The sequence below is a fragment of the Larus michahellis genome, chromosome 6 (genome assembly GCF_964199755.1).
Source record: "Larus michahellis chromosome 6, bLarMic1.1, whole genome shotgun sequence".
In the NCBI taxonomy this organism is placed as follows: domain Eukaryota; kingdom Metazoa; phylum Chordata; class Aves; order Charadriiformes; family Laridae; genus Larus; species Larus michahellis.
The window spans coordinates 65,479,396-65,507,068 of record NC_133901.1 but is presented as its reverse complement, the minus strand read 5'-3'; the positions used below and the strand labels follow the sequence as shown (position 1 = coordinate 65,507,068).

Here is a 27,673-nt window from a genome sequence, read left to right as displayed (position 1 = left end):
CACTTACCTAAAATGTATATGTAGAACGCTGGTATGGATCAAACAACTATATAAATATGAGATCATTGCAAAAGAGGCACAAGGATTCTTGTAAATAAAAGCAACTATAAAGGAATAAACCTGAAGTTTAAAATTAAGTTTTTCCTCATTGATTAATCAATACACTTAGCATAGTCAAGATCCTTTAAATGAATAAAATGATCAGAACAAACTCAGCCATCCTAGCAAATCCCAAATTTGTATCTGCTTCCAGCATTGAAAGGCAGAGATAGCACTGCTTTAGCTGTCTGTAGACGCTCGGGTATGCAGCTGTATCATTTTGCAGTACGCCCTGAGTTGGATCAAAGCCCACAGCGGTAGTTGCCTAACTTTTTTAAAAGAGTCAGATGGTCCCCTAGAAGTCAGAGGGACTAAGTTGTTTAAAGTTAAGCACATCTTAAGAGGATCTGTCTTAGGGAAGAGACAAAAAAAGAACCCTCAAAAGGATGTCAGTTCCAACAGCACTGGTTATTAAGAATGATAATTCCAACCTCTTGGAATTATCCTGGTTAGCCCAGCGGATCAGAATACTCTTTGATACTAGTGCTGCAGATCAAACCTTGCCAGACTTCAAACTGCAGCTGTGTCCCAAGGGGAAAAAACTTCCTCCCTCGCAGTCAGAATTTGATCAGCTTCCAAAAGTGATTTATTCCTCCCTTCTTAATAAAACATCTTTTGCAGCTTTATGTGTGACAGACACCCTCTGTAGCTTGGAGAGCTCTGGGTGTAAAAAACTAGCAAAGAACAGTTATCTATCCCACCCCCTAGGTGGGAAGCAGATTGAAAATCATCTGCACACACGGTTGGATGTGATGGGACGATGACCACAGAGTGGGCTCTGGCTGAGCAGAGTGAACGTTTTTACACGGTCCTATTATAAGCACCTGAATCATGAAGTCAGTTCCTACTCTGGGGATGGGAACTGCTCTAACAGTTATATGTCCTACAAGCTTGAAAGAATAGGGTCCCTTATTCAACAGAAATTCTCCACCAATTGTGGACTTTTCTGTTAGAATACAGTTTTATCTTTGCTGTCAAGTGCTGAAGATAGCACACAGTATTTTGTGGATTGTTGAGAGAGGCAGAAGACTTCTGATGTAATGAGAAGACAAGTGCTTAGTAATGGACTGGCTTACCATCAGTGGAGGCATCTACCGGTCAGTAGATTTGGAAACTATTCTGGACTATCATGCAGTATTGCTGGAGTTGAGCTGTTTCAGGGAGCTTGTTACAGAACCGCGTTGTCAAGGGATAAACTAAGTAGCCACAGCTCCTGTTAAGTATTTCTTAACAGTAATAGCAGCCTTCCTCTCAAATAAGAGCACATCGCTACCTTAAAAATAGGGGAGCATTTATTCTGAAAAATAGTACATAGAGAATAGAGCTGGTAATCCAGGAACTCGGCTGTTTGTGTAGTGGACTATGTGCTGTCCATTCATGGGCAACAAAGAGGAAACTAAAGACGGATAGCTGTTGAACTTGAGGATAAAACACAAACCCCCCACTTCTTTTAAATGAATAAAATTTAATGTTAATGAAAAGTAAAGGCAGATACAAACTGTGGTTTCATCAAACAAAAAAATAGAAGCAAATCTGATAAAGCTGGAGTAAAATGGTTTTAAAATACTCAAAGACTAACTTCTGTGATGCTCCATATCATATACCACATATTATTCACTTGTCTGAAGACTTTTTTTGTGATAGATTCTGGAAAAGAGAAAGAATTGAATTACAGAAAATGAAATCTAATGAGTTCGGTGTGTTCTTTACAGAGACATTTTTAAACAAAGAGGGTTTTTTTTTGTTTGTTTCTGAGGTTTGAGAAGCATGATAAAATTAAGGGATGAAGTATGAGTAAGTTACATTCCTCCAACAGAAACTTGAAACTGATCATAAAAGTGAGTAATACAACTTTCCCATGACTGTTATTCTGCCACTGATGCTACTGGCAGCTGCATCTTCATACAGCTCAAGCAGGGACTCTGAAATGAACCTTTAAAACCGCTTTATTTCCAAAAATGGGACTTCAAAATATTTTTTCTCTTTGTCTTGTTACAGAGACTGACAATCAAGAAATCTGAAGTTAAGATTGACATTTAGAGAGAAAACACACTTTAATAAATTTTTGTAAAGAATTTGTGAGTGGAAAAAAATAAAGTATTACATAAAAGGATGCTATTATAGTCCTATTTATCCATATTCCCATCTTCCATTTAACTGACAGCTGGAGGTAAAGATTAATTTAGCTCCCAAATGCATAATCTTTTGCATCTTTCAAGAAACAAATTATTAGTACTAGTCCTCAAATAGGTCTTTCGTGTGCTAAAAACATGTCTTTAAATTCTTTTCTGTGCTTCCCTTTTCTCTGAGAAATGATATTCCTGGATATTTGGAAATAATAGGCTAAAATAAATGAGAATTGGAGTGCACCTGCAATGCAAGGATGTTTGGCTGTGTACATAGTATAAAAAATGCTTATTAAAAACTACTTTTAATCATCTCAAATTACACCTTTAAAACTAAAATTATCAAGTACTTAAAATACATAATGAAAATGGCATACCACTTGCAGAATTTCAATTTCTGTTCGAAGAGTCTCACAGATACTTTCCCAATCATCATCTCTGCAATTTTCCAATTCTTTCTTAAGCCTGTGTCCAAAACCAAATAAATTTTAGGATCAGAGAACTGTTGCTTCGGTAACTATTTTTTTTCAGCTTTGGTCCCAATTGTCAATTTGATTTATGTGAGAAAACCCTTATTGATCTATTTGCATGATCAGGATTTAAGTTTGCTAGTTTTGTAATTGGCAGTCCAACACGCTGCTCCCCTGCAATATCGTTGGATTTCATTCAGCCCTGGCAGTTGTGATGGCAACATGAGGAACTTCAGAAAACGATACGTTGGGTTTTTACAAAGTGTATCTTGACTAAGTACTTTGTTAGACAAATTTCTGGACCATGTTGTTTTCATAAACTGTGAAAGATTTATGGCCTCATTAGTCATCATTTTCCTTATTTAAACACGTGAATTGGAATGTTGATACTCAGGAAGTACCATATGTTACTGTTCTTACTTTCCCTGGGTATCTACTTGTAGCTGCTGGTGGAGACAGAATGTTGGATTGGACGGGTCCTCTGCCTGACCCTGGGCGGCCATTCCTGTGCAGTCGTTGCTCCGTACCCCTCCACAGACTCCTTTGCTATTGCTGCTGTTCTCTCCCTGCTGCTCCTGTTATGCTACAGCACTTACTGACTGTTTCCCAATAGTCTCAGCCAGGACTTCTCTAACTTCTCTATAATAATTACTAGTTTTAATATAGTGATTTTTGCATTCAAAAGAGCATTGGCCTTTCCCCCATTCTTTCAAGATTATATAATAGCCACAATGGCACTAGTAGCAATTATCTGTAAAAATATCATTTAAAATTAATTGTAATATAAAATATTAGTAGCTTAACATTAAAATCTGCTAGAAAATCAGATAGCATGGAGCCAGCACCATACGGAGAGCCACCTCTGGATCCACAGGAAGTGGTCAACAAAAAAAATTGCAGCGTGCAGTTTTGTTTTCATAAGAAGGTGGAGATATTCATAGCGGCGATGCTTGCAGAGATGGAGCCTCCTTTTGTCTCTTTGAGGCATAAAGCAGTTTTTACAAACAGCTCTTGGCTAATTTCTGCTACAAGTATGGAAACAACAAAACAAACCTTAGCATCAGGATACTCAATTGTTGCAGCTTCTGAATCACTGCAGCTTCTCTCCAAATGTTTTCATGGAATGAAAAGAGGTAAAAGACTTGCCTTTGTCTAACACCGTCTACAAACCAAGCTCACAAGTCCAGAGTTTTGAGAATGAGAAAAATGCATTTTAATTGGGAAAAAAAAAAAAAAAACCTATAGAAAAAGGCTTTCCAAGGGAAATAACAGTGTTTGGGAAATGTGTAAGACATTAGTCCTGCTAAAGGAAGACACCTACTTTGCACATCAACGACTGTAGTGGTTTAAATTAATGCTCAGTAGGCCAAGAGAAATCTATGCCAGAGCTTTTAGTAGTCTGATGAATACAAGGTGATGAGATTGTACTGAGTCTTTCCATGGCTGTCATAGGAAAACATAATGAGAAAGCTGAAGTTGCTTACCCTTAATACAGTTTCAGCAAGCAATGTGAATAATCTGGGACATATAGACTGAAAAAAAGGAGGAAAAGTATATCTTCTGATTCTCATTAAATAGCTAAACTGATGCAGCAAAGCAGGACCCTGTTTATTCTGAAGTTGAAAGAGGAGGTAGCAACCATTTTTTCTTTCATATACTATGGTAGAGAACAAATTATTTAACCCTATGGTACAGATAATGCACCACTTTCACTGTCCTACTGCAGATAGAGTTTGTTTTCTACACATGAAAATGGCTTTATTAAAAACAAAAATATAGCTTCATATGAGAGGAATAGCTTAGTCACCACGTGGCATTAGAACAGTAGCATAAAACTGGACAGTAAGTTAATTTTGCTGTTCCTGGGGAAATGTAAATATCTTACCATCAATATGGAAACAGTATGAGCTCTGTGTGTTTGTATTACAAAGAAGTAAATGTCTCTTCTTTCAGAAATATTTCTCCTGCATTCATAACACACACAAGTGTTCAACAAAAGGAAATTTTGAACTACACCTTAAGAAATTAAATATTCACTGTACTGTACTACATTGCTAGTTTACAGGCCATTTTCATTGAGAGGAGTTCATTTCAAGGTCTAAGATCAGCTTCTGATCTTGATTAAATCAGCTTAACTTCATTGCCTTGCCTCCTCATGTTTTTCTCTCTGTGTTCTCTGTTAGCATGATATTAGAACCTAATTTATTTAAGACAAACAAAAGCCCTTCTTTGCCTAATTTACTTCAGAAAGAGACATAGTCTGTTAATCTCAGAGAAAATGCGCTCTCATTGTCTTCCATGCTGTAAAAGCGATGCATAGCCTGTTTGCTAGTTGTCAGCTGAGAATGATACCAGCCCACGTTAGGTGTGCACTAAGGATAGAACAACCAGAAGATAAGCAGTAAGAGTTGCTTATCTGTGTCTTGGGATTGTCAATTAATTACTATTGATGGTGTGCTTTGAAACTGTAACGTTTTGTATATGGATTTAAAAATTTTATTTAGAATATTTTATAAAACTTTTAAACGTGGTGACAGCACAAGTCCTTACATAGCATGGGGTAGTGGTGATAAAAGACATTCATTCAAATGTGGTGTTTAATTTTTACATTAATCAATTGATTCTGCTTTCAGGTCTTCCTTCTTTCTTATTTAGAAGCTAGATAATTAGAGTATGTGCCAGGAATATTACACTCACAAAACAAGGGCTGTCTGTTAGGTTACAGTCTCCACAATTAATGCATCAGAGACGCCTGAGTTACTGAATAAATGATGAAGTTTTACCAGAAGGAATGTGAGACAATGGAACTATTCAAAAAAATGCTTAACCTGGAAGCAGATTTAGCTTTTTCATTTTACATTTAAGATAAGCAGTATATTCATATTTGTCTTTCCTCTATCAGATTGAATGTGCAAACCAATTATTCATGAAACTATGCTGTCTAGATGGAGGGCAAGTTTTCTGTCACCTTCAGCAACGGAAAGAGATGTACCTTTTGCCAGACAAAGGATTAATATGACAATTATACCCTCCTTATGACTATGATAAAAAGCAAATCTCTTAAAAAAAAAAGTACTAATCAGAAGTATCAGGCTAGCATTTGTCCCTCTATGTCCTTTGTTTTTGTTTTCATCTCTTTGATGATAATAAAATATATCTTTCAGAAAAGTCATAGTGCTGTATTAACATTGTGTTGGTAAGTTACAGCATCACAAGTAACGGGCTCAATGAACAGCTGGAGCTGCAATGCTGTATTTGTGAAAGGAGTCTTGACTATTCCTTTGAAAAGCATTCAAGATCAAAAGCCATAGCAAAACCTAGCCTTAAATCAAGTAGGAGGGACAACAGCATCAGCATCTTTTTGGATGCCAGCTTGCCTTAGACTGAGGTCTGCTATCAGTGGTCCATTTTCCATTACTCTTGAATGCCAGAAGCGACAAAGAGATGAAGAAGGAGGAGATCGCTGAAGATGATCGATTTTGCAGCTTTGAAATGAGCACAGCTATTAAATGTCATTGGCATTTGTGGCTGATACGCACTCTTCTTGAATTTCAGCTGTATATGCAGAAGGCAAATAGGAAAAATAATTGTGAAATCAATACATGCTGGTATTATGAATTGAACTATGATGAAAATAATGTTATTGTCAAACAGGTTTCTCCGAAAATCATCCACAGATTCATGGAATAATTGTATGTAAAAAGTTACAAAGAAGAAATAGTTTGTGCAGAACGCAGGGTGAATATGTGGTTTTTAAAGTGTAGAGGGAAGATCCTACCTGGTTATTGTTGGAATAGCAGAAGGAGCAAACTGTCTCTTGCTTATGTTTTGCTGAGACAAGTAAAACATTTTTTTATTTTCCTTCTTGTCTTTGCATTGTTTGTGACCACCATTTTATTTTTTAGCTATAAATACAAGGAAGAACATTGAAGTGTATTATAAAATGGAATTGCTTGACACTGATATGCATCAGAGACATATACGGGGCATGGAATTTATGGTACAAAATGAAGTTCCCTCAGAAGTTTTATATGTATATACTTGAGAGTATGTGCATTGATTTTCCTGAATTTTATCATAAAGGTCACCAGAAACATTTAGCAAGGTTTTAAGACTTTACTGAGATTGGAGAAAAGTATAGAAGACTTTGTTTTATTGTCGCAAGCCAAAGTAGAGCTAACGTGTTGGGGTCTTTCAGTCTCAGTTCAGTACTGGGACTAAATTAATGTGTATGTTTTTATAGTAAGAGCAAGATTTTGCTGGGTATCTACGCTTTGCTGACACCACTAAACAGAAAATGCTATTGATATAGTTGAAGAAGTCAATAAATTTCAGACTATTATCAATTGATTGAGGAAGGGAGAAAATGAGTCCTAAATGGAATTCGGTATCTCAAAACATAAACTCAAGCACTTGAGTTGAATGAATAGATTATAAAAGTATGTGCTTGATCGAGTATAAATAGAATAAAAATTAAGAAAGTGATCTATTAGTAATAATAAATTCTAGTAAGAAGAGGAAACATGAAAGTAAACAGGGTACTAGGCTATGTAATTATGGGAATTAAATGCAAATTAAAATAAATATAAATACCTTAGTTAAAATAAGAAAATTTCAGCTTTTACTGTTCTGGATCAAATGCTGATTGTAAAATACAGTTATCATTGATTAAAGCTTGTATTTTGTGAATGCTATCAGACAAGTATTTATAAAAGTAGTTACAGGTCTTGAAAAGTGTGGGGTTTGTTGTTTTGGGGTTTTTTTTAATGTATGTTCCCCAAATACATAAAACATCACAAGAAGTCTTTAAGGAATATATTATTAGAGATGAATAAGCATGGAAGGGTTAAGGCACACTGAATTAAACTACACATTTAGGATTACATTTGCTTTTGTGCAGACAGCAAACCAAAGTTATACGGACTACTTTCCACAGGAACCGTAAGAACTAATTACATAGGAAAGAAAAAATTTACAAGCATCAGAGACATCAAGTTGAAATCTGTTCCTAGGGGTCAATAATATTCCTATTGAAAGGCAGGGAAAATAAATATGGGTCAATGATCCTTCTAGTTCAAATATCTTGATTTTTCTATTGTACAGGGAAAATTAGATCTCAGTTTGGATGTATTAATATGGCTACTATATTGCTGAAATTAATATCTCTATGCTCTACTGCTTTGCTTCATGGGTACTATGTCATTTTCTCCGAGTAGAAAGGTTTTAGAAATGTCCTTGTTCCCCTCTGCATTACGGACTCTCCATTCTCTGCTCATCTTCCAGGTTGAATGCACCTTTTTTGAAAAGCTGGTGAGAGATTTGCACACGGTATTTTTACACCCTTCTGGTTTTTGTTAGAAATACTTCTTGCTTTTATCTTTTCCACAGCTATATTTACTTTTGATGCTTATGGTTGTCTTTTGACTTCAGAGTATGCTCAGGCCTCTCTTCTCCTTTGCTTCCAGGTACCTATTATTGAAGTCCTTAGTTGTACATAAACTTGCACTACATATGATTATATTCTGCCTCTTTTTTAGTTAATTCACTCTACAAGGTCTAGAGCATTTAAATTGTTTTAGACTGTTGTCTTAAAACACTTTCTATTCCAAAGTCACTATTTAAAACATTAAGCAAGACCAGCTGTGGTTGCAGTTACCTTCTTCCAGCCCCAAAATTTCTTTTTTCAGACCTATCACTGTTGTTACTATTAGTCATTTCCTTACTCACTTAAAATTTTTAATATATCTTCCTCAGGTTAACTAGTAGTTTCCCAGGTGGGATAACATCAAATACTTTGCTAATATCTAGATGGGTGGCATTTGCATTTTCTTTGACTATCCAATCAGTTGTCTTATCAAAAAAAGATATCATTAGTTGGATTTGATCTACTTTTTGTAAATCCATACTGCAATTTATAATAGAAACCTATTTTAACATAATTCAAACTATAATAGTTCCACTGGGCACTGCTATTAAAAAGAAAAGCTTAAAAAATCGATGAGGAGATTGTCATTAAAAAACTCATTTTGAACCACATATATTACTCCAGAGACTGATATTTCCTGATTATAAAATTTAATATGAAATTAAATTGCAAATTTTTTTTATTTTTTTTTTTAAACCACCAAACCCATGCATGGGCGTAGGCAGTACACTGCTAGCATGAAACATTTGTTCAGCTCTAATGAACATATTTCCTGTATGATTTGTATGAAAGAAAGCATCATTTTTTCCTTCCTAATGGAAGGAAATGGAGTAATGGAGTTTCTTTTTCTATATTATGAAGTATAAGAAGCAGTACTATGTTTTTAGGAATTAGACAAGTATATAAAGCCTTGAACAATTTACAAAGCAAGCTGACTCCATGCATTTCTCTTCTGCTGCTGCTTTTCTGAGATAGAACAGAAATTCAGGTTTCAAAGGAACGTTTTATCCTTAGTCTACCTTCAGAATAGCATGAGAAATATTTTCAATTTTAGGTAGAAACTGTCTGTTCTTAGTCTAAATAAACTTTAATTAGAATTAGTCCTAGGTTGCTTTACATAAGGCAACACATCAATTTAAAATTAAAATGTGAAAGAAGATAAATAATTAATATAGTAAGTAATTACAATGAATATAATAGTGAAATGACATAGCTAGGAATTTACTGGTATCAGTTAGTCTCTGCTTGACTCCTGTATTGTTCCACGTAAGTGATGCTACTTGCGACCTGCCAGGGAAATGTGACTCGAGAGCTGATGCCAAAGTTCTTTCCTGCTGTTTTGTGTTTGGGGTTGGCATTGGCAGAACAGATAATTAAAATAAGGCTTTTGATTTTAATTGCAGATCTTTTCTGAAAAAAAGACCTCTTTTCTTAAATATTTCTCTGAATTATGCACCTGTATCATGAGACTTATGATTTTTCAGGGTGCCTACTTTGAGGAAGAGGGTACAGCGTCTTACCCATAACTATAGCTGTGTTTAACATGCAAATTTTGGTTAGCTTTTCCTTGTATCTGATATGTATTAGAACAAACCTACAAGTGCAGCACCAACAGCTGTTGGAATTACTGGCGTGTGCTTCTTATGACCTTTCGTAATTCTTTGATGGATTTGGGAGAAATTTTATGAAACTGCAGACAGGGTATAGGGCGTTTTTCTCAGATCAAAGATGAATTGCTGTAATTTGAATTAGCTGGCTACACTCTTCAGCTGAAATGCAATTTACTTTAAGATATATACTTAATTGTAATGAAGATTCTTGCCTCGCCAGCTACTTTTGATATTGATTTTTAAGCTGGGATTAGGTATGTGATACAATAACAGACTTACAGGGTGGTCTGGGAGCTACATATATCAGGTTATTGATGCTGACTGTCTCTCACATTTGTTCTAGGGAAGCATTAAAAACATTGGTATTTTTACCATTTAAAGAGTGGTGTGGTTTCCTGCTCTGTAAAAAAAAGAATAAAAGTTTGTGCTTCTTTCACAGAAAAAATACATAATTTGGATCCACACGTTGTGTCAAAATATTCTTCTTTCTATATATACTGAATATGATTTTCAGTAAAAGCTAAAACTCTATTCTTGCAATAGATTTGATACAGGGAAAAAGCTTATCTTGTTAGGCTAAAAAGGGTTGTTTCTCCAACACCGTAGGTTCAATCACATTTATTTTAACATGACCAAAACTGACATCTCTTGTATATGTAAGATTGCATTAATTACTTACATACTAGTATATGTAAGATTGCATTAATTGGCACTTTGGCTGCAAAAGGTCCTTTGCAAGTGCCAAAGGTGTATCTAGGCTGTCAGGAGGGCTTCCTGGTTCACCCCAGGTGCCTGGTACTTTAGTTTTTCCACTGACACTGCATGAATGCTTCTTTATTCTCAGATTCCCTTCAGAGGGCGCTACCAGGAGGTTCCAGGATAGTTCACTCAAGGATCTGCTCCAGAGAGACTATTGGCATGGACTGCATCAGTATGTGCTCTGCTGCAGCAGCTGTGGTCCCTCAAATACTTCTGTGGCACATCATAGGGCATGCAACATGCATGCTAGGTATTGTCATTTTGAACCAGCACTCTGCTGTGCTGGACATGCCTCCTTTAAGTATTCCATGCATATTTGAATGGAAAATATATGTATATACATGACATTATATCTTAACGTCACAGAGACACTACGAATGGACCAGAGCAGATATGATCTCATCAAATGCTAGGCAGTGTGGAGATGACTGGTTTGTTGCAAATAAAGCTGCCTCTGAGCAGTGTAGGCACAAGACAGTGCATATGTATTGATCTATGGGCTGTTTTCTTCCCCCTGTGCAATCCACAATGATAACTGGTTCATTGGATAATTCAGACTGGAAGAGATGTCAGGAGGTCATCTAGCCCACTGTCCTTCTCAAAGCAGGGTCAGCTACAAGGTCAGGCCAGGCTACTCAGGGCTTTATCCAGTCAAGTCTGGAAACCTTCAAGGATGAAAACTATGCAACCTCTCTAGGCAAATTTTTCCTTTGCTATACTATCCTCATGATTAAGGTTTTTTGTCCTTAAATTCATTCTAAACCCCTCTTATTTCAGCTTCTCCTTTTTGCCTTTTGTCCTCCAGCTGTGCAGCACTGTGCAGATCTTGGCTCCATCTTCTTGATGACTGCCTTGTAGGTACTGGAGGGCGATCAGGTACCTCCAGGGGGTACCTGCACTATTTATAGCTTATAATACTTTAAATTCCCTTTCATTTTCTTAATTCAGTAGGCCAAACCAAGAAGTGGTAAGTAGGTTTTGTTAAAAAAACATAAAATAAAAATTTATAGAGTTGTATGAGTCTGATAAGGTTTGGGATAATTCTGAACAGCACAGTGCTATGACACACAGAAGCAGACAAATTGAGGATTGCCTGCTTGGCTCTACTGAAAAAGCAGAATCTATTAGTGGTGGCACAGAAATGCACTAACGTAGCATTGAGCTTTTCTGAGTATATATGAGATCAAAAGCCAAGTGCAAGATAAAAACACGATTTAGGCAAATCTATCCTAAATTTTGTCCAGTTGCTGAAATGAAAAAATATTTCAATGTTAAGAAAATTTCTTCAATATATTATTACACCTCAAGGAGCACTTCCTTTTTGTGATAGTAGTAATAGCAGTAGGAGCACTTTATATTTTGCACTACATGCAATTATCAAATAATGTAAGCTTATCTTGACCGTAAAATAGGCATTTTATGAAATAAAAAAAATCTCATCCTCCTTCTTGCTTTGGTTGTAAATTACACTTGCTGGATTTGTAGTTAATAGAATTTAATATATTTTATCCACTGTTGTGTTTTCCACCCAGATAAAACCAAAGTGTCATTCCACAGAGCCGTGATTTAATTTCACTATATAGAAAGACAAACATACATGGATTTGAATGATTTCCCTAGCATCTCATAGCAATCTGTGGCAGAGCTGGGGATTTAAAGTAATATAATGTTTGCTACTTCTGTACCTTATACACAGGAAACCTGTTATAGAAAACTAATTACACCAATTTGAATATTAAGTGGCATCATGGCAGTAAACTACTCCAAGGGAAATATGTTATTTAGAAGGAAGTTGACAACCTCATGTATCACAAAACCTAATATATCACGATGGAATGAATAATGTAAAGGAGTGAATTATAACATGCTGTCTTACAGGATTGCTGCTGTTATTATTATTTACACCATGTCTTCTATGTATATGTTAAATGCAAAGGTTTTGCTACTGCATGCAGAATTGCGAGCTAATTAATTTTTATGCTGAGGGAATTTTGGCCATGTCTCAACAACATGTAAGAGGTTGAAGAGATTTAGTAATAGCGCTGATATATCATTTTCTTTCAAAAACCAATATTCAGCAAAATATTACCAAATTGTCTTTCAGAAAAATGCTCAGGGTTCTTTGCAAAACTTTATTTTTCGACTGAAAGTTTCCAAAAAAAAATACTATATATATTTATTTGTGTCAAAAACTCACGAGATGTATAGGAAAAAATCCATGATGGTAACAAACATGTTTTCTTTAACAATTTCTATTAGAGAATATTTTGGACCAGATTTCTGGGAGGAGTTCCTTTGCATTGTCTATTAAATATTTTTAAATATCCACAGGCATTTTCATCTGGAACACCATAAAATAGGAAAAAGATGGTTAATTCTGTGATATGGGGCTTTCTGCATTGGAAGATTTTTTGTTGAAAAGCGTTTCTGTATAGTGAAAAACCAGCAAACTGACAAGAAACGAGTCATTACCACTCAGTTCCTGTGAAGCAATATTGACTATTAAGGGAGACTGTGCAAGGTGTTTTGTCTTGGTTAAATCTTCAAAATTTTGTTCTAAACTAGCTGAATTAGAAGGCAAAACAGAGCTGATGGTAGGGACCATAGGAAAAATAAATCTACATTTAGTAGGTTCTAGACAAGGCCCACCTGGCCCAAGGAGGTTACTGTGCCCAGCTGGGGAAGGTTGTACGGCCAGTCAGCATAAGTCCGTATAGCACTGGGTAGTTCATCAATACTCTGTGTGCCACCGCTATTTTCATGAAAACTTAAGAACTAGCCTTCCACCCAAGGAGAAGTCTTTTGCTCTTCCTCCAAGTTTGACTGACTTCCTTACAACCACTTCCAGTTTTTAGTTGACTGGAATATGCATGTAAGGGTGAAAGGCTGTAATAAGCAACAGGACTTCATGTTCGGTAATAAAAATGAATGATTCGCCTGATTTCAAAGGAATGTTGTACGGGACAGGTAAAATAGTCATTGCCAGCAGGACTGGTCTGTAGTTACAGACCTAAAATTAAATTTAGTAACTTATTAGCATGAGACTTTTACCTTAAACATTCAGGATCAGTCTGAGGTTTTTTAGTGACTTGGACTTTTTCTGCTTCTAAATCTTTTGTCTTTCTTTCAGCCTCCCTGATTACTTTCTCAAGATCTAAATATAAAATAACAATTACCTTATAAATATATATCAATCATCCATATTCAAAGACTTCCTATATTTTCTAATTTATATTTTCTAATATTTCTTTGTGAAACTGTTTGTAAAGACATTTGAATAAAGAACGTTACTTATTTTATTATTGTAATTGGTATGCATATTGCAATCTTCTAGAAAATTTCTTTCCTTTTCTGTACAAGTTATGACCATATTTGCGGCCATTCTTTCATAGCTCTTACTGTGACATGCTATTCACACATTTGTAAAAACATTACTAAAGCATTTCTAGATTACATTTTCTTATCCAAATTTCAAAATCATCCCTATGGCTTGTGATCTCCTTTAACACAGAACCTTCCTTTGTTCCTTCTCTTTAGTTGTTTCTTTTATAGGGTTTCCTGTGTATTCAACACAGCTTTGTGTGTAAACTTTTCTTTTTAGGCACAGACTTTCATACACAAACACACAAATGTCAATAAAGAGATGACAGTTGAATTTACAACTCAGAGGTTTACACCTAGGCCAAATCTTTCTTTATCAGTCCAAGCCATGTTGCCTGTTAAACATTTGAATTTTAATTACATTCATTTAATTGTAGGTTAATGAGTTTTAAATAATATTTATGCTGATTTTAAGTTCACTTTGAAACACTAAACTCTCCATTTAAGAGTATGACTTACCAGCAAAAGTAAAAATTTCTTTTTCATATTTATAAGTTATGATTCAGCAAATCTGTAGACCTCAGTAGCACTGACATTTAAAATAAATCTTATTGACATCCACAATATTTGTTATAACCATGTTTAAAATGATGTATTACATAATGTAAAAACATATTAAAATCTTGTTTCTATGACTTCTTTTTCTTGAGAAAAATGACTTGACAGAAAAGATTTTTCAGAAGTGTTTGTCAAGACTCAAATAATTATCGTAACAAGTGATTATCAGGCATACCTTTGAGTTCATTTTGGAGGGTAAATAAATCCTGCTTTAATTCACTCTTCTGCATCTGGAGTGCATTTAACTGAACATTTTTATGTTCCATTGACTCCATTTCTAAGAAAAAAAAACTTTAAATTAAAATGCATTGCAGTTTTAGTCTTCATGATAAGATTTTAAACATTCTTAACGACTTCTACCAATCTTCAGCTAGTCAAAAAGAACCTGAAATATAAAACTAAAATTGGTCACATAAAACCCAGTTCACAGGAAATTATGTCATATAATGTGTTCATAAATATGAAAGAAAATGTTTTTTTAATGTTATTAAGATGTTTGACATATTTTGTTGACTGGGCATAAAACCAATTACAAATGTTTTTCTTTAGAGTTACTTCAGCTATAAAGGAAGATGACTTATTGAGTAGGTGGTGAACAAATATCTCTCAGCAGGACTAAAAAGAACATATTTTGTTTAGTGTTACGGACATTTGAACCTGACCGTTGACAGCATCTGGAATTAATTGTGATTGTTTCCCTGACAACTGGAGGTCCTCACTTAATTTCCTTGTTATGAGTTATTTCAACTTTTCTCTTTTTATTGTTGTCAGGGTGCTCAGGACTGTAGCAGACAGAAAGACAGAGAAGTTGTACTTCAAAAAAGGTGCAATTTAAAATGATGGAATTAAGACAGCAACTAAACCAAGAGAAGAATATTAGTCACCTTTCATGTCTTACTCATCTAACCTTTAAGAGTCCATTTGATCAGATCTGCCTGAATACGTAAAAATTAATCAATAAAAGTAACAGGTGCCACCAAATACTGGCTCCTTTTCAGTTGTGGGTCAGCATCAGAGACACAGGAAATACAGAAAGAAGGTACCACCAAGTACAAACTCAAACAGACAGTCCTACTTCAGTAACTTTACATCAGATATCGAGAATTCAAAGTGCCGGCACTTGATGAATCATTGAATCATGAGACTGGAAAGGACTTTGAGGGAACATACTGCATTCCTCCTCCTGAAGGCAGGATCAGCTTGTACCTGTGTCATTTCTGACAGATGCTTGTCTAACCTGTTCTTATAGACCTTTGGTAATGGACTCCTAATTCCTTTGGTAACAGAATCTCCTAAGGCAGAGTGTTTCAGTAGTTCACTGTTCTTAGCAAGATTTCTAAACAACCAGCCCGACTCTACCTTATTGTGGTTTACACTTGGTTTTATTCAGTTCACTATAGGTATGGAGAATATGCTAATTTCTTTTTTACAGAATCCTTTAATGATTTGAAGTCTGATATCCATCTTCCACCAGTCTTTTCCTCCATACGTTAAATAGTCCCAATTCTTTATTTTTTTTTCCTTCTCATGTTCTCCAGATCTCTGACCACTCTCAGTAGTCCCATGTGGATTCTCTCCATCTGGTCCACATTTTTTCTTGAAGTGCAACATCCAAAACTAGATGCACAGTACTCCAGCTAAGAGCCTAACTGCCCTAAACAAAGTGAAGGATTATTTTGCATGTCTTAGGGGTCAGAATTATGTTTATGTCTCAGTATGGTGTTGGCATTCTGATGTCATTGACTCATGTTCAGCTTGTGATCCATGATGACTCCTATTTCCTTGCTGAAGGATTGCTTTTCAGTCTGACTCTCTGTTCTGAGAAATCTCATATTCTGTATCTTAACTCAAAGATAAAGTTATACTGCGGCAGTAAAAGACCAGTCCGACAAGACATTTGTGCATATAATTCTTTTGAAGCTAAGGAAATTTATGTAGCTCAACCATAGGTGATTATAATCATTGTAAGCCTAATATAGTATGCTACATATAACAGTGCACCTCTGTGCTGGCTGACATTAGACATTGGGAGCCACTTCTGCAGGTCTGCTTCTTCTCCTCATAGTGCTCATAGTCCAAAAGGACTGAAAAGGACAGGGAACAAAAGAGGGTTTAATCATGCTTGTGTGATGTGATATGTCAGACTGCACTCCTTCAGTTTAGTATTAAGAGGAAGTTCCAGACAGCAAGGGAATAGAATTAAAATTATTGTTTTGCACACCTATATTTTACCGATTTTTATTCATGCTCTGGTAATCCAAGATAAAATAGTTTAATATAAGACTTACCGTTTTTCAACAGAGCTGCCTCATTCTCTAAATCATTTATTTCAGTCTTGACTTTTTTTTTAATCAGAAGATCTCTATTACTTGTTAGTCCATACTCATTATTAAACTCTGTTACTTCTCTAGTAAAATTATCATCCTCTTCAGTCATTTTTCTCTTTGAATCTGTCTGAAAAAAAGAAAGAGAAAATTGAGTGTTCAGGTGAAAAAAAAAGAAAGCCTTCGTTAAGCTAGGCAGACTGAAACCCACTGTTGTTGTTTATCCTTAAACTTGTAGTGTAAATATATTTTCCTGACATGAAAATGATCTAAAGCTCTATCATTTTGTCTTTGTTTTAACCTGGGTTTTTTTTTTTGAAAAAGTGAAGGATACATTCTTAACAATAAAACATTTTAAAAATCACTACATTATGTTACAGACTTGTGCCAGCAGTTTCCGCTTCAATTCTTTATTGAAATTAGTATAGAGTTCTGTTTAAAGTTGTTGCAAGTAACTAGCTTTTAAGAGGTGGCTAGGCGTGTGTAGCATCAAAGAGATTACATGGTATGTCAGGATTCCTAAGATGTGGTGTTGCCTTCACAGAGTTTTTCTTTTCATTGAATAGAATCATAGAACAGTTTGGGTTGGAAGGGACCTAAGGTTCATCCAGTCCAACCCCCCTGCCATGAGCATGGACATCTTCAACTAGATCAGGTTGCTCGGAGCCCCACCCAACCTGACCTTGAATGTTTACAGGCATGGGGCATCTACCACCTCTCTGGGCAACCTGGGCTAGTGTTTCACCACCCTCATTGTAAAAAATTTCTTCCTTATATCTAGTCTAAATCTTGCCTCTTTTAGTTTAGAAGCATTATCCCTTGTCCTACCGCTACAGACCCTGCTAGCGAGTTTGTCCCAATCTTTATTAGAAGCCCCATTTAAGTACTGAAAGGCTGCAAGTCTTCTCCAGAATTTTGATCCTTCGCAATATATTTTATTGTGGATGAGACAGTCCAATTTAAGATGAGACTTTCTTAGTTTTCTTTCACAAAGAAAATAACAAATCAGAATTGGAGTTCAGTCCTACAACAGCAGACAGTAGAAAATGAAGTCAAGAATGTTAAATCAGCTTTGTAGATAAGCTGCAGCATACATTACCTTAGATCATGTTTTAAATTAAAAGTGAGAATTTACCTACATTTACATTATTAAGTATGCTAGAGTAAAAAATACAAAATTGATTTCACAGATTTAAAATATTACTTCCATATTTTCAAATTTTAAAGCTGACTACTCTCATACAGTAGAAAAGAGCTGTCTGGATACCGTAGCTGGAAACATACAAAGATTTTAAGAAGACAGCTTTTTTGATTAATAAGTTCAGCTTTCTGTTTTTCTAAGCTGTCTTCACGTTTCTTCAGCATTTCTAAGTAGAACCGTTTTTCAGACAGATGCTGAACCTTCCAAGAGAAAAAAAAAAAAAGGTTATAAAAAAAGGTTATAAAGTAAGATTATTTTTTTATTGTTTCATATACTTTGATATTGTACATAAGGATCTTGGTCCATTTAAAACACAGCTGGCATAGCTTCTGGACTAGCAAAAGCAAAACAGCTCTTTCTTCCCCCCAAAATCTTCCAATATACCACTAAGTTTTTGAAAAGTATCCTTTCTTTTTTAAAAGATATATTTAGTGCTGGTCCATCTATCTAAAATGACATTTTAAAGTCTGTTCAGTTTAGAAGATATTTTTTCAGGTTAAAACCAGGAAAAATATTGATCACATGGGATCTTTTACCCAGCATAATACAGTGTCCTCCATCTAATTGTGTGAAGGTCATCACATACCAAATCAGACAATAATATCAGAGGGACTGGGGTCCAACATCAGTGTTCCGGCTGAATGGCTGTACACATCATCAATTCTGCAATGCTACTATTGCATAGACAAAGGAGGGAGAGATATCCTAATATTCTTCTGAGCACAATTTCTGGAATTCTTAGCCAGGGAAGTGTAATGGAAATTAGCTCATTGGTTAAAGACAGTTTGATCGTAAACACCCCTGCCCCCCTCCCCAAGCCCCGAACTTTTCTTTATGCATATAGTTTTATTTTTAGTTTTATTAATTTTAAATGGTAGTTTATGTGATAGAAGGGTGTGCTCTTCAACCACTGCGTATTCAAAATTTGCTGAAGAGTTCCTCTCAATTTTCCAGCACATCCATTGCGTCGTTGTCTAACCTAAGTTAAGATATATGGTGGGTTACAATATGACAGCAGGTAAATAGGGAACAGCTAAGTGTTGGAGAGTCTTAAAGGACGAGAATCTTTCATCTGATGAAGTGGAGAAAAGGAGGTCAAGAGAATGAATCAGACTGTAATACTGAGAAGACTAAGTCGGGAAAGTAAAGTTAGCAGAATTGCTCACAGACTGTAAAGGCACAGGGTAAGTATCAGAAAGTAAATTGAATAGTCTGTGTCTGCAGACACAGATGCATGACTGTTTGTGTCTGCAGAAGCAGAAAAGACCAAATAATAGTGATTATGCAGAGGTAAAAATTAAAAGATTGTAAAATGAAATAATGAAGATGATTTTGGAGAGGGTGCAGATGAAGTGCATCTGATCAAAAAAGGAGGAGGATAGTGGAATCAAATGCCCGAAGACTAGAATGTGAGTTGTAAAGGAAAGGACCAGATTTTTTCCTTATCCTTGTTATGTCTGGCATGCTAAATGTCCAGGAAGTGCTTGCCTCAGAAATACTTATTTTACATACAAATTCAAAGATTGTATGGTCAAATACCAATGTATTTCTATTACTAGCTGCAGTATAGTTTCTCCATCTATAAGATGCAAAGTTAATCTATGCATTTACAACAGATTTTTTTTTTAAGAAATTATTGAGCCATGAAAAGCAAAATGCTATAATTTGGGTTCTAATTACATGCTACCTGATTTTACAGAACAGAGGGAAAAATAGCATTTCCTAGGAATCTTTGATTGACCACAGGCAGTCTCTGTGAAATAGATGTCAAAACACTTTTGAACTCACTCTCATCTGCTTGGTCAGGCATAAGCTGCTGTGCATGCATGTGCTTGGATATGTATGCTTATAAAGAAGTGCAGTTATTTGGTGCAGGACAAATTGAATGGCATTAGCTGAACAGCATTATTTAATGTTATGTGAATTATATTAAGTATTGTAGACATATATAAACTTAATTGCTGCACTGAAAAATAACTGAAAAATAAAATTTCAATAACTATATAATCTTTAAACCTAAATACGGTCTGATTGAAATGCATTTGCCCATTCTGCTTGTTTTCTGTATCATTTTCTATCTATAAATGAATCGATGTCAGACTAAGCACATAAGTAAAATATATTTTTGTGGACATCAGTGAGAATATTATTAATCCTGCTGGGTAAAGCACATAAGATTTAATTAGGAATAGTTCTTTAGCTCTTCCCATTAGTCATTTACAATAATGGCTCTACTCTTGGGACCTTCTATACCTACCACATAAACCTTGTTCATAAATCACAATGCATCAATAACAAATTAGTAGTATAAACATAAAATTGTGATGTTCATAAATAAATTTATTGAGCAAGGCTACAAAGGACTTTACCTAACAAGCAATACCAGGATATAATCTGTGACGGTTAAGTAAGTTACTGTCTTAAAATGCTTTTGGGCTCTGAGATTGTGGAATGCATAAATGCCAGCACGTGAATAACAGCTTGCATGCTTATAGTCTCAATTTGCAATCAGTAAATATTTGTAAATGAGTAATGTTGTTAGTTATTATATATATTACATAGTCTTTTGCGAAAGGCAGAAGAGCCTGTTTTCAGAAGGATTATAATCATCCCCCAAACATTTATTTTCTCAATTAGGTGAGGTAATCCCCAAAAGGTTCTTGAAGATGTTTATTTAAGTGATAGGGTACAACAGTTCTGACTTCAAAGGAGGCTCCATATGCTTTCCTGTTGGTGCATACACGTTTTGCCAGCACAAATACTTAAGAGCACAGAGGATGATATTTATTTTCAGGCACAAGCAAATGGATATTTAAATCATTTGTAACCACAGGTATTAATGGTGAAAAACTCTGCAAAAAAAATCTAAAAATATGTCTGCAGTTTGGTTAAATGGAAAGCATAATAAAATCTCAGAAACATTAAATAGATCCAGAAAATTTCCTCTGTCTTCAATGTCCCTAGAAAACTTCTTAGCCCTTGTGAGCCCTAGCTGTGAGCCCAGGCCCACAGGAAGATCTTTAGTATATGACTCAAGATCCTGTGAGGTAAACACAGGGAATGTTCCCATATATTTTCTGTGAATGGCAGCGGGCAATGAAGGAATGGTTTCCAGGCCTCTGAAGGAAAGTGCCATAACAAGTTCCAGGACTGTGAAGACAGGGCCGCTCACACTGTACCTGTCTCTCCCCAGCTGACGTCTGGTAGCTCCGTCTTGGGGACAGACCAACCTGACATGGCAGTCACTCCCTGCCAAGCTCCTTCTGTGGAGCAGGAGACATGCACGTGTGCTGTCCCCAGCGATTCCAGATTTTTGGAAGGGTTATCTGGAAATGTTCCTACCCCTGAGGCGAGCGAGTCCCTGAACATACACAGGGGCCAGCCCGAAGGGTGAGATTTATGAGAGGGGAAGCCGTTGACAGACCTTTTTTCACTATGGATATGCACAGTGTAAATTTTCTCAATGCTGTGTTATTCAGTAGGTGAAGCATACTCCTTGAAAGTGTTTATGAATCTATTCCTGAAAGAATAGGTCGTATATTTGTAAATATAATGTATTCCATTATTATGTGTACTATAAACATGCCTGCTTACCTTAGTTTCTAATTTCATTTTTGCAGTGCTCAGCTCTTCTTTTATTTGGTTAATTTTTTCATAACATCTGTTTATGTCGAATTTAGCTGCAACACAACAAAAACTGTGCTCAGTTTGTAAAAAGCTACATTCTTACAAAAAGGTGCCATTGACAAGAAGCAGCCAGTGTGGCTGCCTGCTGAGATTTCACCAACAAAGCTCCCCTCACGACGGCATGGCGGGGCCACCCTGCTTTTCCTCAGGGAAATGGAGAGGCCATTAAGTGTGGACGGCGCTGCCACCGGACCCACAAAATGGCAGCCATGGTGCAGACCTTGTTGGATGAGGCGCCTCTTCTCCCCGGCCTGCTTCTCTGTGAGCTGTATTTGCTGGAACAAAGCATCCAGGTTCATTTCTGTCTTCTCGCAGCGTCTGTGGGCTCTCTTGAGTCTTGCTGGTTTTGTGGAGGGCTGGTTGATTAAAGCTGGGATGCCCTGGAGGAAGGGGAGGCTGGGCCCGGCCACAGCCCTTCCCTCAGCGCTCTGCGCCCCACCAGGCCTTGGCTCTGGCCTCTGCCTCCCGGGGGTCGGGAAAGAAACCCCAGACCATGGAGGGAAGCGACCGTGGTAGACGGGACACAGCTGAGGAGGAAGAGGTGACAGAGGTGACAGAGTGAGATGTGCGGGCTGCAGAGAGTGGCGGGGGAAGAGTGAACCTCAGGCAGAAGGAAACATGGCTGACTGGCTGGGGGAGCCGACATGGGAAACACGGGAAATGGGAACGAGCAGGCAGAGAAGCAGCACAGTAAGATAAGAGCAGGAGAAAGAAGATATTCGGCGAGGCAAAAGGCAGCCGACACTCTGAATCTTGGCAAACTTGTGCACGTTTGTGAAACATTGGTTCTGACTCAGGGTCTGTGGAGTTCTGATCAAACAGCTCTGACTTACTCTGGGACCACAGGCTTATGTTGTTCAGAAGCTGTTTATTATACCCCTTCCAATTTCTATGGAGTGATCACCATCCTTCTTAAATATTATATCTGCTCAGGTTTATTTGTCATTTGAAGAAAGGTTGATGCCTAACATTAGCAGTTAAGGAAGTAGGCTAAAGTCTATCATACAGAAGATGGTAAAGCTGACTACATAAACTTAAGTAATGGTGATCGGAGTCAATACAGCTGCATTTCACCATTAACATAAAATTACAGTGTTTCTGTTCCAGTTGGTCTTAGTAAGCAAAGATCATAATGTAGACTGTTGCACACTCTTCTGGAGCATATTTGTGTATGGGTTTACTATGCTCTGAGCTTCTGCAACTTTCTGGTTTGTACACTACTGGATGATATACCTGGAAATGCAAATACGCCGTTGAAAATAGAAGTCATATTACAGGCTTGTTCCTACATCTTGAAAAGGATTAACTACATTCCCAGTAGGGAATACCTATGTGAAGTTGGCCTATTTGCTTTGAGGCACAAAAAGCCTGGAGGAACGGAACTTTATACCCTTCCAGCCTTTTTAACGTATAAAAAGATTAGGATTATTGACGGTCCTGTCTTGTTAGAGTTCTCCTCAGAGGAGATACTGTCTTAGAATAGACTGCAGCAGCAAAGTTCAGAAATTAGAAAATCTTTGACCACAAAAAGAAAAACAATATACAAGAAAATAAAAATGTCTTAGTAGTGAAAAAGCTGTTCTAAGTTACTAGAATGAAACTGAGAATTCTGGAAAAATGTTATGTTGTAGCATTTGCTGCTTAAAAAGCACTATGTTATAACTGGTAGTATGCTATAAAATGGTGCCTTTAAAAGAAAAGACATGGCTCTATCTAAGAAACAAAATGTACGTTCTGATGAAATTTAAAAACCTGAAACTAGTACATTATCTTGCAGGAAATGCAATTATTTTTTTAAAATGGAACAAAGTGCAACTGAGGGAGAAGAGTTCACAAAAGTGAATTTAGAAAATGTTTCAGAAGTGAAGCCTCCTATCCAAAGGCCAAAGGAAAAGCGGATGAGTCAAACGGGAACATTTGGTGATTGAGACAGTGATTTGTTACACAGGTCTGATGAGTGAAAAAGTCATTTTACAAAATTCAAGAAAATGAACTGTTCTATCAGTGGATCAAGGAGAAAATAAAATGAAAAGCTTTCTTTGAAGTTTTTGAGACTTGACTGCTTTTGTGTTTCAAACTGAGAAAGCTGCTGTAGGCTGCGATAGTGTTCAGTGTCACTTATTAAAGGAACGACTGTGTTTTGTGGAGGATGCTGCAGTGCCTCTAATTATGGCAAAGGAACTGCTCTTCCCTAGAAAGAGGAGTCTGGCTCCAACTACACTTCTCACTGTCTGAGAATGACCATTCAGTGCGATTAACAGTTCTGTAAAAGATTCCTTCAGAGACTGAAAAAATTCAAAGTGGGACAAGTATTGGACATTAAGCTTCATAGTTTTTGACTCCTGCAGCTATTTGTCACATGGTTGATTTTTACATAGTAAATAACTCACAGTAATAACTCAGGATTGTATAAAGAGAACCATGCAAGTGAAACACATACAAGTGCTTTCAGAATCAGGATCAAGGCCATTACTTCAAAGGCATGTAGTTGCCTGGCCCCCATGGAAATGGATGAGATAGTATGAACCTAGGTGTTTTAGAATAAAACTAAAATGTGAATTACCTTTGCTCGACTACAACTTTTGCAAAGTATAAGATCTTTTTTAACTCTCTAGCTGTTTGAAAGGTGACTTTAATTTTATTCTGTTGGTCATATCAGTACATCCTAATCTTAATCTATATCTGTATCTTAATCACTGTACTGTAATCAGGTCATGTCTTTCTAGTGTACTTCAAAATTAGTAATTGCCCTTTGTAATCAGGCTGCTGTGCTAATAGTAAAGTTTCTTCTACAAGTTTCTTCTCTAATTTGTGTAGGAAGAAGAAAAGAAAGATTTTGCTTGTAATTTCAAGTCACGACAGAAATATTTATTAGTGTGATTTATTTCCAAATTATATACACTCAAATTATTTCAAAAATTGTTTTTCTGAAAGCCAAAAATGAAAGAGGCAAAGTCAAAGAAGTGGCAGGGTAAAGATTGGATCATACAATATGGTCTTCACCATCAAAAATATACAGTAGAAGCTAGAAATTACAGGAGTATAGTTACAAATAGATTTACTTTTTTGTTCTTAAGCACTGCTAGTATTCTTTTTTTCCATATACAAACTACACTGCTTACTTTTGAAATGCTGTGGTTACAGAAAACCTTCTTCCCAAACTACATCTCTTTGGTCTTCCTTTGCTCTTGGTGGTCTTTGCATTTGCCATCTATTCTTGCACTAACTTTTTTCTACCCTGCATGGAGGAATAAAGCCAAATTATTCTATGGTGTAAATTCACAGCTATCATTTTGTGTTCAGTGCTGATGTCTGAGCTATCCTTTACTGGGAAATAGCATATATATGTGTGTGTGTGTGTATATTTATTTATATAAATAAAATAAAGAAAGAGCACTAATCACTTGGAATGCAGTGTTGAACAGCAATGCTGATGAAGAGACCACAAATAGTTAGAAACCCAGTAATTATTTGGCATAACTAAGCAGAAGAAATCGCAGACTTATTAAAAATTAATTTTATACTGTGGCTTTTAAAATCAAACCTTTAGCTCTACTATTTAAAACTTCTTTGTTAAAACAAACCAAGCAGTGTAAAGTGGTAACATGTGATAAAGTGTTTTTAATGCAAATCAAGAACATTTTGGGTGGTTGTTCTGCCCCTCCTGTTGGCCACCCATTACACTGCAGGGGAGGATGGAGATGTTCTGCCTCTTCCATTGCCTGTCTCCTACCCAGGCTGGGCGGGATGGGGGGAGCACAGGAACAGCTGAACAACCACTTGGTGGTCTCTGCTTGAATATATTTGAGTTCCTAGTAATAAAAAGAAAAGAAAAAAAAATAATAAAATAACTCAGCTACTTCTGAAAACCTAGACTGGGAAAGCAGGGAAGAGGAATATTAAAATGTAGTAATAACCTATAATTTACAATCTATCTCTGATTTCCTGAGGAACTCAGGTTAAACACAGTCTAGTTATTATCTCTGGAAGAGCGAGAGCAAACAACTAACCCACAGGCTGGAAGCTCTCCATTTCTAGTAGACCGCTCAGCAAGGGGCTTGTGAATGGACACTTTTTCCTCCTTGTAACAGGGAGGAAATAAACTACAAAAAAATCCATATAATAAAATATAAAATATGGAAAAAATTAGAAATAAATTATATGCAAATTAATACAGAACGTTTCTCTGAGCCCCAAATCCCTATTTGTCTGTTTTTTCAGGTGAAAAAATTGTGAGTTAGTGAAAAGCTGTGGGTGTTTATAGTGTGTTAAAAAACACCGAGAAGTAACTTTGTACTCCCCCTAGCATGTCTGGCTTCAACGGAGAATTAGCTATACTCTTTTGCATTTTGGTAGGAATGTAAACAACTTCACAACAGATGTTCTTTATAAGGCCAGAGCCTGCCGTTTGCATTGTGATAGCTCCGTTTGAGTCTTATATCCAAGATTTTGTTTAATTCCATCTGGAAAGGCTTCATTGGATCCCTTTGGGTCACAAAAGTAAAGATTACTCTTTTGTGTTTTTAAATCTAAGTTTTCTATTGTCTTTCATTATAATCACACAGCACCTGCTTTCTTTGCCGATTGGTAACTCTGCTGTTATATAGGTATGTCCATTGTTCCTCTGTAATCTTTTAGAGTCTTAAATATATTTCAGTTGTCTCTTTTACTGGATCTAAGAGTCTGTCTTAAAACTTTTTTGCTCTGCTATTCTGTAGTATTTGGATAACAGACAAATGAGGCTCACATTTTGAAACATTTATCAGAATTCTTATTTATCTTGGCATAATGGTAGTAACTTTTCTAATGGAGAAAGAATTTTTCAGATCTGGAGTGCATATCACAGTACAAAACACTGCCTTGGCTTTGCATTTTCATAGTAAATTTTCTTAATTATTTGGCTGGAAAACTGCAGTTTGCTTTACATCAATACCAGTTATCACTAATTTGGCACCCATGGAAGCTACAAGAGAAACAGTGAAAAGATACTTTTTAGGTTTTATTTGTTTGTATCTTCCATTTAGAAAATAGATTTGGGGTTTTATTTTCTATTAGCAGAAATGTAAATGAATTATCTATTATGTTGTAATGTCCTATAAGAAGATGGGTGCCATTAGATCTTTTGAATAAAGGTCTGTTAAAGAAACATTTTGAGGACTGGGACTTTCATACAAGAGATGTAATCTTGGATTGAAATGCATTAAAAAAATTTGTTGAAAATACTTCATTTTAATCAATTGAGTATGGTATGTTTTCTTTAACCATACAATGCCAATATGCTAACTTATCTCTTTTTGTCACATAGATTGTATTTAAATCATAGAAAAATCTTAATGAACAGTGAAACATAAAAAGTAATAATTTTACAGTTAGTTCATCAAAGTAAAACAAAAATTTTTTTTGAATTTCGATTGATTATCAGAAGTTCATACACAATGCTGCTAAATTATTAGATGAGCAGCTGTCGTTATTTTTTCTAAAACATTTCAGGAGATTTTAAAATGTTTATGTTTGTTCTTTAAGCTTTATTTCTACTTTATGCTGCAATTATAGGAAAAAGAATATGTGTAAATGACTGAAATTAAACTGCTTTATTGTTTTTATTCATAACAGGAGCATTATTTAGTGCTAGGTTATATAGATAACTGCTATACTTTTGCTATATGCATTAAAACCAAATGAGTTTCTCTGCATGCTGAAGACATGCATGCTCTCATGTGAAATCAAGAGTTGTCCATTACGCTTTTAGGCTTCTGTGCTAATAGTTTATATAAGATTAATTTTACAGTTCCATCCATGTTCCTGCTTAAAAATATGACAGTTTCCTGAGACATTTGGAAGACTTGGATACATGCCCATGGCCTGAACTAGGCAGCGGTGGAGATTATTCCATGTTCCATGCAAGTGCCCAAAACCAAGGAAGTACTGCCTATTTGAGGAAGGGCTATTTCAGTTTGACTAAAACATATATCCTGAATCTGAAAACCTGCTCTTAACACAGCTATTGAAACACCATGGTCTCATAAAACCTCT

General features: G+C 36.0%; 1 protein-coding gene across 1 annotated transcript; it reads right to left on the bottom strand.

Moving 5' to 3' along the window:
* Nucleotides 1–1,713: 1,713 nt before the first annotated feature.
* CCDC172 (coiled-coil domain containing 172) lies at nucleotides 1,714–21,939 on the bottom strand. Its single transcript, XM_074592299.1, has 8 exons — nucleotides 21,861–21,939; nucleotides 21,548–21,633; nucleotides 18,037–18,153; nucleotides 16,717–16,882; nucleotides 14,604–14,705; nucleotides 13,541–13,643; nucleotides 2,603–2,690; nucleotides 1,714–1,746 (listed from the first exon to the last, which is right to left on the bottom strand). The coding sequence occupies exons 1-8, from the start codon at nucleotides 21,937–21,939 to the stop codon at nucleotides 1,714–1,716; spliced, it is 774 nt and encodes a 257-aa protein (XP_074448400.1).
* Nucleotides 21,940–27,673: the final 5,734 nt, after the last annotated feature.